The 10041-nt window shown below is 44.7% G+C and overlaps 2 protein-coding genes across 2 annotated transcripts; one reads left to right on the top strand and one right to left on the bottom strand.

The window, feature by feature from the left end:
- The first annotated feature begins 4860 nt into the window (after positions 1-4860).
- Positions 4861-7018, top strand: LOC135368376 (uncharacterized). Its single transcript, XM_064601594.1, has 5 exons — positions 4861-5082; positions 5173-5226; positions 5815-5907; positions 5980-6033; positions 6153-7018. The coding sequence occupies exons 1-5, from the start codon at positions 5018-5020 to the stop codon at positions 6379-6381; spliced, it is 495 nt and encodes a 164-aa protein (XP_064457664.1). The 5' UTR covers positions 4861-5017; the 3' UTR covers positions 6382-7018.
- LOC135384349 (uncharacterized) lies at positions 6847-8252 on the bottom strand. The gene is made up of 6 exons (XM_064613557.1): positions 8190-8252; positions 7941-8104; positions 7668-7876; positions 7345-7557; positions 7216-7278; positions 6847-6890 (listed from the first exon to the last, which is right to left on the bottom strand). The coding sequence occupies exons 1-6, from the start codon at positions 8250-8252 to the stop codon at positions 6847-6849; spliced, it is 756 nt and encodes a 251-aa protein (XP_064469627.1).
- Between the last annotated feature and the right edge of the window lie 1789 nt (positions 8253-10041).

Raw genomic sequence — 10041 nt, 5'->3', positions numbered from 1 at the left:
ACCGAATACTTTATGCAACCACGAAGAATGTACTGGGGTGCCAAGATAAGGGCATAAAGCTCTGCAGTAAAGATAGATGCTGTGTTGTTAATACGATGTGACTTTGTGCATGTACCGGAAATCATGGCACAAGTCACTCCTGCACTAGAGCTTCACCCATCTGTGTAAATTTCGGTGTGACTTCCAAAGCATTCTCTCAAGTGTTCGAATTCTTGTTGTAGTACTCGTGCAGAAGTTTTCTGTTTACTGTATTTTGTCAAAGTGGTATCAGACTTTGGAAGTGGTTCCCAAGGTGGGACCCTCTTACCACACCTCAATCTCTGTTTTTAATGTATATAGTAAACAGCTGATGCTCTTAACCGTCTTTGTTATTTTTGATTCTGCATCGCCGGAAACTTGCACATTGTTTTTCTTCACGTTCTACGATGTCACCTACTTTGTCAAGTTCCACCGGAGCGGAGCATCTCCCCCACATCGCATTAGTGGGTAACTCTTTAATCAAACTCGTCCCCAAATTTCTCAGCGACAAGCAACTCACGATCAAGTCTGTTCCTGGTGGTAAAATCCTGGACTTCATAAGTGTGGTGAATACTCTGCCTCAAGATGTTGACGTTATCTTTTTTCAAGTCGGATCCATCGACGTCGGTGAGACTTCCATTTTTCACTGTGTGGAACATTTTGACACCCTTTTGTCACACATCCGTTCCTCCCGACCACACGTTTTTGTGGTGATGTCAAGCATCCCCCCTCGCCTCCCGTCATTCTACCTGTCGTGTGACCAGTCCCGTTTTCTCTATGAGACTAACCGCAACATCAACTTCATGAACCAACATTTTTGGTACTTGTCAATCGTCAACGACGACATCGGCTTCATCCGACACAACCGCCTATATCAGTCTCCATGGGATTTTCTGGCGTTAGACGGTCACCACCTCAACCTCCGCGGGGCCAAAGTTCTTTCATCACACTATCGCAACTGCATCAAGCGTTTCTTCTCTTCCGCCGTTTGCTCACCCCTGGAGCCAACAATACGTTTCACCTGAACCTCCAAGATTTTCCTCCGATTGACCTTCTTTCGCCGAGCCCGCAACCTCAAGCCCAACATGCCACAACTCCTGTCTCATACACAGCCCCGTTGAGCCCTGTTGTGCCACTTGCAGGCCCGAGCAAGTCGGATTCTAGCCATCATCTTCTGTCTGTGCCTCCACATGCCACCCAGTGCGAACCACGTGACCTTAAATGTGACTCTACCTGCAACGCGTCTTCCGATGGTAATTACGTTCTTGTGCAGCCCTCAACTTCTTCGCCCCCAGTGCCCAGTGTGCGTGAATGTCCTCGTTTGGATACTGTGCACCCCACTGTAAGTGCCATCCCTGTCTCCAGCTCGCCAGTTCGCCCGGTGTCCAACGACGGCCTTCCGAAGCCTACGTCCCCTTCGTCTTCGAGAGGGGCCACTTTCAAGAAACCAGGATTCCGCACTTCACGGTACAACACACGAAGCTCAAGTTCACGTCGACTCATCTCGGACAATTCAAAGTCCCCTTCTTTCCTGAAGGCTCGAAAATTGTTAGATAAGAAAGCAAGGTTTGTTTCCCACTCGTATTTTTATACCGATTGCATTAGACAACACGTTGTTCCTAAAGGTTTGCTGCTGAGTGCATGTTCCTCATTTAAATTTCAATCTCCCCGTAATTCCAAAAGTTGGTCCAATATCTTGACCCATGCTTCCATAAGCCTCATCAGAATTTCACAGAATGAAGCCTCACATGTCATTAAGGACACAGACAATCAACTTCGACAACTTAGCCGTGTACTATCGCCGGATGAGCTGGATGAGCTGCGCTCTTTTTGTGTCCGTAAACTTTCTGTCCTGCAACGCACTAAGTCCAAGAAGGCGCAACGCGACGGCATTCAACTCACTCCGATTGAGGATCTTGATATTTGCGATGCTTTGACACCTCATACATATCCCAGTTCAGCCACAAACAACGTGGTATTCAATCTCGCTAACGTACCATTAAACAAAGCAGAAGTAAATGTGTTATCCAAAGGTCTCACCTTTGTGCCCACCCCTCGCAGCACTGACAATTTCGAAATCCTAAATGACCTTCTGAGCTTAGGTCGTAGAATGCACCTGCAGACGTTTTTCCACGGCAGTGAACATACAGAGATAACACCATTTAAGAAACCCTCAAGCTGGACACCAGACCCGTCGAAAACAAGCCCCATGATTGACAATTACATTAGAGCGGTTTATAACGATATTAAATGCCTAACTGTCATTGATAACAACGCTAATAATTTTAACTTATCTAAAGCAGAAAGGACGGCCTTAATGAATCTTAAGAGACGTAAAGGTATCATTATTAGACCTGCTGACAAAGGTGGCGGAATAGTCGTTATGAATGCATCGGCCTACATAGATGAGGCAAACAAACACCTTGATGATGAGACATTTTACAGACCTCTTGATGGCGACCCGACGTCATTTTTCTGCCAAATAATCAACAAGAAGATCTTAGAACTTACCAAAGACAACTCTCTCCCGCGCAATATAGCAGACTTTATTAAGCCAAAGAACACCACGCCTGGTTCTTTTTATCTCCTTATTAAGATGCACAAAATTAACCACTCTGGCAGGCCTATAATTTCGGGTGTTAATACACCGACTGAGAAAATATCCCTCGTCTTAGATCACTGCATCAAGCATATTCCTCCACAACTTCCCTCTTATGTAAAGGACACTAACGACTTCCTTGCCCAAATAAATTTAAATTATAACATTTCTCCTAACCTCAACAACGCTATACTGGTAACTATGGATGTGACGTCATTATATACAAATATTCCCCATGATGAAGGTGTCAACGCTGTAGAGCTTTTTCTTTCCTCCTTTCCGTCTGATCTTCTTCAAACTAAAACCATTATCTGTCTCCTTGAGTTAGTCTTGCAGTACAACAACTTTGTTTTTAACGACAAACATTATGTCCAAGTTCAGGGCGCAGCGATGGGTTCCCGTGTTTCACCCAATTACGCAAACCTCTTCATGGGCCTTTTTGAACAAAGAGCCTTAGAGTCTTTTCCAGTGACACCATTAGTATTCCTGCGATACATTGATGATATTTTTGCCATCTGGACAGCTGACGAAACCTCTCTACTCTCATTTTTTGATCATTTTAACTCACGACACAATTCCATCAAATTCACGTGCAACTACTCTCGTACTTCAATCAACTTTCTAGACGTCACTGTTTCTCTCGAGTCGGGTAAACTCGTCACAGATCTCTATAAGAAGCCGACTTACAAACGGCAGTACCTTCATTTCAACAGCCATCACCCTAATATCCAAAAGCGAAACATTCCATTTGGACAACTCACACGTTTAAAACGCATATGTTCCAATACACAAGATTTTTTGAAGCATGCAAAGGACATGTGCAATGACTTCAAGGAGCGCAGATATCCCGACGATCTCATCGACAATGCCCTAGCCAGAGCCACCTCCCTAGACAGGGAAAGGTTGCTTTCTCGTGAATCCAATAAGGCATCAAGTCATAATAAATGTACTTTCATTACACCTTACAACCGCACACTCCGTAATGTAGGATCTGTGTTCAAACGCCACTTAAACATACTCCACGCCGATGAATATCTCAAAGACATTTTCCCTAATGCTCCGACTACTACATTTCGGAGATCACGTAACATACGCGACTTACTCACTTCCTCTCGCAATAATCAACAGAGTCCCGGTTGCGCTCCTTGCAACAGCAACCGCTGCCAAACTTGTTTATTTATTGCAACATGTACCTCCACCTGTAGCACTGTTAATGGTTTCGTTTTCTCTATTCGGCAGTCTCTTCACTGTAACTCATTCAATGTTTGCTATCTCATTACATGCAAATTGTGCAATAAACAATACATGTGCGAAACACGTAACACCATCCGTGAAAGATTTTATGGCCATAAATCAGATATTGTTAATAAACGCCAGTCACCTGTATCGCTACATTTTAATCTTCCGGGACATGATCTGTATACGCATATACTTATCACCATTTTAGAATCCGGGTACGCTAATGACATCAAACGCAAAAATCGAGAATCCTTTTTCATTTCGAAATTTGCAACGTTACAGCGGCACGGCATCAACGTGTACGGCGGTCCATTACAGTCCTTTACACTATGAGTCTATTTATTGTATTATCAGTTGTCTGCCATTTTTCACATCATACACGATGATACACAATCAGTAAGACACCAACTCCGCGTTACTTTCCCAGAGTCTGGAAGCTCTTAAGGCGCGTACCCACATGCGGAGAAACTGCGCGGAAAGGCGTATGCGGAGAGCCGCCAACTTGCGAAAGCCGCCTCCGCTTTCCGCTTTTCCTCGACCGCGCAATGCACGATTTTTAGCGGCATTCCGCGCATCATCAGCCAATCAGGTGTTGAACGCAAGTCGCGTCACGACTTGTTTTTCTTCCGGCCTCTCACGCGGTTCCCGGCACTTTGACAACGTCCTCAGCTGGAAAACATGGCGAGCCGCAGTTTTCGTTTCCCAACCGGTGATTTTATTGCGGATATCAGGTTATACCCCTGTTTATACGATAAGTCGTTGCCATCCTACAAAGATACCGGACTCAAAAAAAGTATTTGGTCCGACATCGGGACTAAATACGGCATCACAGGTAAGTAGAGCGCAAATAGTTGGCATAGTGGCGATCACGATCAAGGTAGAAGCTAAGGAAACATTGTTCACAGGAAAGGAATGCGAGGCCAAATGGAAAAACCTTAAGGATCGCTGCACAAAACATCAAAGAAGTGGTTCAGGGGCGCCAGCTTGGGATCATTATGAATTAGTGAAAACTATAATCGGGTGTTCAGGGAGCATTTCACAAACGTAAGTGTTGAACGATTTTGGTCTTAGAAATTGAATTACAATGCACAATTGATTGTTGAGTGCAGAAGGCTGTCATTAGCAAATACATTTGTTTACTAGAGCAAAAGGCATACATGCATGCTAATTTATTTGTGTGCATTTGTTTATTGCAGCATTGTAACAAATATTCCAGACAACAGCAGGTATGTTGGTACAACGCAGTTCTAATTTTGCTTCTTGCATTTCGAACATTTGCACAAGGAATAACATAAAATTTCTTCTTAAAAACATAGTACCTCTGCTGGATTAAGCACCCCCACTACAGTCACAGATCTTTTCAACTCATTGTAAGTGAATGCTTGGGTTAATGAAGATACCAGAGACAGATATAGAAATATGAGCCATTTAGCATGCGATATATTTAGCAATTACACTGCATTTTATGTCTAGAGTAGCCTTTTTTTCTTTTTTGCACAGAAATTACAAAGGAAATACATTTGGCAATACATGTAACACACCTAAAGAAAATTCAGTACTTCCAGCAAAACACGTAACCTGGATTTGAGGCACTTCCAATGACAAACTTAAACTTTGTTTTTCCTGTTGACATGAACAGGTATAAGACTTTGTGATGTGCACAAGGAACTATAAGCAATAGACTATTACCATTCAAGAAGAAATCAAGTCTCTGTATTACGGTTTACGCACCAAACTCTAAAGCCAATGCACCACAAATGCGGGGATGGTTATGACACTATATTTTATGTATTTGGTGGGCTGCAGTGCGGCAGATTGAGTTTAAGAAGCACTGACTGACATAAGGAAACAAAAATGATGCATACATAACAATGATCCACTTACGCCAGCATCTGCACATGGTAACCACTCAGATAGTAAACCTGTCACATTTCTTTTCACCCTTGTTCTTTTTATAGCTATGAGGAAGACGAAGAAAGCAACATGGTGCAGGAACAGGATGTTCAGTTCGTCTCCCAGTCCACACTTCCACGGGAACCACGCCTTGACCAGTGAGTATCGTTATGGATGCTGATGTGTACGGATAGCTTTACTGTTATGTTGAAATCCATTCGCTGTTTTAGGTCACCCACTGTCTCAACAAAGAGACTGCAGGAGTCCTGTAGTCATGCTGGAAGGTATGTACAATAAAATATGAGGTACTTTCACACTATAACTTGAAAATTGAAAACAATCTTCGTGACTTCAGTGACGCTGGTGTACCCCAAGCATGTATATTACATCTTTTTCCTCCCAGGAGCAAGAAATCTAGAACTGGCAATCAGATTGACCAGTCAATACAGCGATCCTTAGAAGCATGCTCTTCAAAGTTAGAGACTTTGCAAGCAGAAAAGGATGATGTACATCATTTCTGCCAGTTTCTGGCTACACGTCTACGTGAACTAGGAAAGACACAGAGAAGAGAGGCCTTTCACAAACTGGGAGATGTATTGTATGAACTGGAGGCCACCAGTGCAGACTACTGAGCTCTCATTTGTGGACAGTTCTCTCTGTCTGTCGCAATGTTGCTTTGTCAGCTAATGTATATTTATGTAGTGTAAACAGATTAAACGAATGAACTGCATGTACTGTTTGGAACACGGTTTTCTAAAATCTCCAGCGTGTGGCGGAGCGGTTCCCTATAGGTGACTTCACGCACTAGGGAACTATACCAATACCTTCCCCGAGGGGAGGCCACGTTCAACTGCTCTCCCTAGCAGACTATGCTGAGTATGTGATGGTTGTATGTCCTGACAGGTGATGCTGCATGGCCTCCCCATGGAGACAGTATTGGTATAGTTCCCTTGTGCATGATTGCTGATAGGGGCCTGCTCGGCCATGGGATGGAGATCTTCGACAACCGTGTTCCGAACAGTACATGCATCTGCACTTCTGAATAGAAAATACCTTGATCTATATGTGTTTGTCTTGCCATGGCAACTTCCCCTCAGTCACAAAATACAGGGCAAGTCTGTCTCGGACTGCTGCTGCTGACCTGCAATTAACGTAAACAAGAGGATTGCATATGCTGAAAACTGTATTTGTTATTTATTTCTGATATGCTACAAGGCTACAGGCACTGAAGTGCCAAATAGGTCGCATTAATGTTTGGACCCTCATTAACTCAGCCCGTGTTGTGCGTCCGCAAAAACGTCGTGGAAACCAGTTTCTGAGCAGACTTATTTGTGAAGTGTCAGATAAGCTTATTCTAGTGCAAGCCTGATGTGAGCAAAGACATTTACGAATCCATATCTATGGGTTTACTGACTTTTTGGGATGATAGCCAATTCCACTTAGCCCGCGCAGCAGTCCAAGATCACCATCGTCTGCCCTCCACGCTCCACTCTGCAGGTTCCCACAGGAATCTTCGTAGTCGGTGTACCCTGGGATTGAAACACACCTTGTGTCAGCTGAAATACCCTACACGAGGCTAAGTTGTCTTTATGCACCTATGGGATTGTAGAACATTGAAGATGTCTTCATAACAAAATTGTGAAGCACCACACATGCTTTCACGATTCTCTCCACATTCTCTCGCTTCGCTTTAAATGGCCTCCTGAGTATGCGCCACCGGTTGGCCAGGATGCCAAAAGCATTTTCGATGAGGCGTCTGGCTCGTGACAGGCGATAGTTGAAGATTTTGTGGTGGTGTTCACTTGCAGCTGAAATAGTAAAATATGGGCAACGTTGCTTGGATAAGACTATTTCTGGCAAGACACAGCTAGTGTGACCTATAGCCCAAGCGGTTTTATTTTCATTTTGGTTTGCGTACCTCTTCTTGAGTATGGCCGCATCAAGAACGTCCTGAGAGGGAAGGCTTCGTCTCCAACAATGCAATGTGGTATTGGCCCTGCTGTCCCCACATTCCTTGGCCCCGGGATGCCGAAGTCACTGCCTTCAAGCACTTGCAGAAGCTTTGAACGGGCAAAGATCCCGGCATCACTTTCACCGCCAAGGTGCCCCATGTCAACATAGGTGAAGCTGTGTTGAGCAGCACATTAGAGAATTTTAGTATACGGTGCTAAACAGTAGGAGGCAGGCCTACCGGTACTGATCATCACAGACGGTAAGGAGGACTACACTGAAGGTTCCCTTGTAGTTGTAGTTCTGCGAGCCAGACTTGGCTGGACATTCAATTACAATGTGCTTGCCATCGATGCTCCCAATGCAGTTGGGAAACTGCCATCCTGTTTCCATTTCAGATGCAATCTGAAGAAATGTATAATTGTTGAAGATGGCACTCCTATCAATGTGTTACTTCACATGCACATCATGCTAACATCATTCATATCACCTGTCTCCATTCTTCAGTTGTCGATGGAAAGGCTAGGTACTGCCCCTGGAGGCAGTTCCACATGGCCTCGCATGTTTCATTAATTATTCTGCTGGCTGTTGAGCGGCCAACAAGAAAGTTAAATGAGGTGCTCCGAAACGTGTCCCCATTGGCCAGGAACCTACAGAAAAGAACTTTCTTATACGTCGCAGTGCCATGTTATAATGCTCAAACTCAAGTTAAGCTCCAGCCCTGGAGGCAGCCAAGATTATGTTTCCATGCTTTCCTAAATCTTTTATCGCACTACAGGTAGTCTGATTTTCTATTATGTGTGCTTTGTGTGTAGCATTATGAGCAACACAACCATCCATTTAGTAACTTTGTTACTTTCTCAGAAGGATCAAACAGGTCTTGGGTTTTCTGTTCTCATGTTTTCCGCTGCGGTGGTGGATTAATGCAGCATCCTGACGAGATGTGTTTCGTGGCATGCGGAAAGCGAGCATGGGATCAACTCTGTTCAACATAGAGGGGGGAAGAATGTCGGTTGTCCGTTGGCGGGAAGCCAGGGGTGTCACTAGACGTCGCAGAATTGAACGGCGGTCTCCTCTTCTACTGCGATTGGTCACAACACAAGCCAATTTGGATCTATAGCGCACTTTCTTCCCGTAGTTTTGGTTAGTCCCAAACATACCTGAGAGTCAATGCCAGCCTTTCACTCGCCGGGATGGCTTTCCTCCAGCGTGTGTCCCTGCGTTCGATTGATCCCCGAACATATCCCAACAAGGTGTCGAACGCCGCGGGGGTCATTCGAAGAAAGCTATTTTGAGTTAAAACAAGCAGGAAAAAGTCTTAGGAGAACGTGTAGTGTTTGGTTACTGGAAGCTATCGTAAAGACTTGGACTTACTCGCGGTAGAAAGCTTCATCCGTGCAGCGCAAACGTGGCAGGAGGCAATTCGCCTGGCCTTCCTCGTTTCGGTGGCGCCACAAAGGATGGATCCAGAACCTCCGTTCCCCTCGTCTACGCTGTCGATTTCGCAAAAGCACAGACGTGAAAAGCAGAACGTTTATGACGGTCAGTAGCTCAACTTCGCTGTCGCTCGCCATTTTGATCGGCTCTAGCTCAGTCTCACGAGTTCCCGCTGTGGACGAGAGACTCGCGAGCGGACCGGAGAGGGGAGGCGGCAAGCCGCGCATGACAAGCGGAAAGCGGTTTCCGCGCATACGCACCGCATGTGGGTATACCCCTTTAGCCATCAAGGTGCTGTGTGTCCTCAATCCTTCGCCATTGAGCCCTAATTCCCCGTACGCATTCTAAAGCCTTTTGTGCCAACTGGCTGCTGTGCCTATTCATGTGCTGTTCACTGGTTTCCTCCACGTACAACTCCGACTCGTCTGTATGTCTGTCTGACCTTGTCGAGCCACCTCCTACTGATTGCGTTTTGTTTTTCATTTTTTTTATATTTGTATCGCGTTTGTATTTCTCTTCACCCTTACCCTTTTCTCTTGTACCATGTGACTGGTTTTTGATATATGCTTCACCACTTGTAACAGGTCCTCAAACCTGAAGAAGTGCAGCCTACTGCACGAAAGTCTTGTTTTTAATGTATATAGTAAACAGCTGATGCTCTTAACCGTCTTTGTTATTTTTGATTCACACTCTACAACTTGGGAATTAAAAGAAGAAATTTCGTGATGCTCAATATCCCTCTCAATTCGCATTGAGAAAGGAGGGACGACCGAAGGCCTGTTAATAAACATCTGTTTGAACCGTGTTTTTGTAACGCAGGTTAAAGCTGGTTGTTTTGGGTAGCTTCTTATTCTTAGGGTGTATGATGCCCCAAGGTAAAATCGCCGTCTGTTCAAGAAACATTC

The sequence above is a fragment of the Ornithodoros turicata genome, chromosome 1 (assembly GCF_037126465.1).
Source record: "Ornithodoros turicata isolate Travis chromosome 1, ASM3712646v1, whole genome shotgun sequence".
Taxonomy (NCBI): domain Eukaryota; kingdom Metazoa; phylum Arthropoda; class Arachnida; order Ixodida; family Argasidae; genus Ornithodoros; species Ornithodoros turicata.
This window is presented reverse-complemented; position numbering and strand designations above follow the sequence as displayed.

Bases quoted from the DNA above. Each gene is read 5' to 3' on its own strand.
- LOC135368376 (XM_064601594.1), top strand. From the start codon at position 5,018: ATGCTAATTTATTTGTGTGCATTTGTTTATTGCAGCATTGTAACAAAT. The intron at 5,227-5,814 runs GTAAGTGAATGC...TTCTTTTTATAG, and splicing joins ACAGATCTTTTCAACTCATT to CTATGAGGAAGACGAAGAAA. The intron at 6,034-6,152 runs GTATGTACAATA...TTTTCCTCCCAG, and splicing joins TCCTGTAGTCATGCTGGAAG to GAGCAAGAAATCTAGAACTG.
- LOC135384349 (XM_064613557.1), bottom strand. From the start codon at position 8,252: ATGTGGAACTGCCTCCAGGGGCAGTACCTAGCCTTTCCATCGACAACT. The intron at 7,558-7,667 runs GTACGCAAACCA...TTACTATTTCAG, and splicing joins GCGGCCATACTCAAGAAGAG to CTGCAAGTGAACACCACCAC. The intron at 6,891-7,215 runs GTGATCTTGGAC...CGTTAATTGCAG, and splicing joins AGCGTGGAGGGCAGACGATG to GTCAGCAGCAGCAGTCCGAG.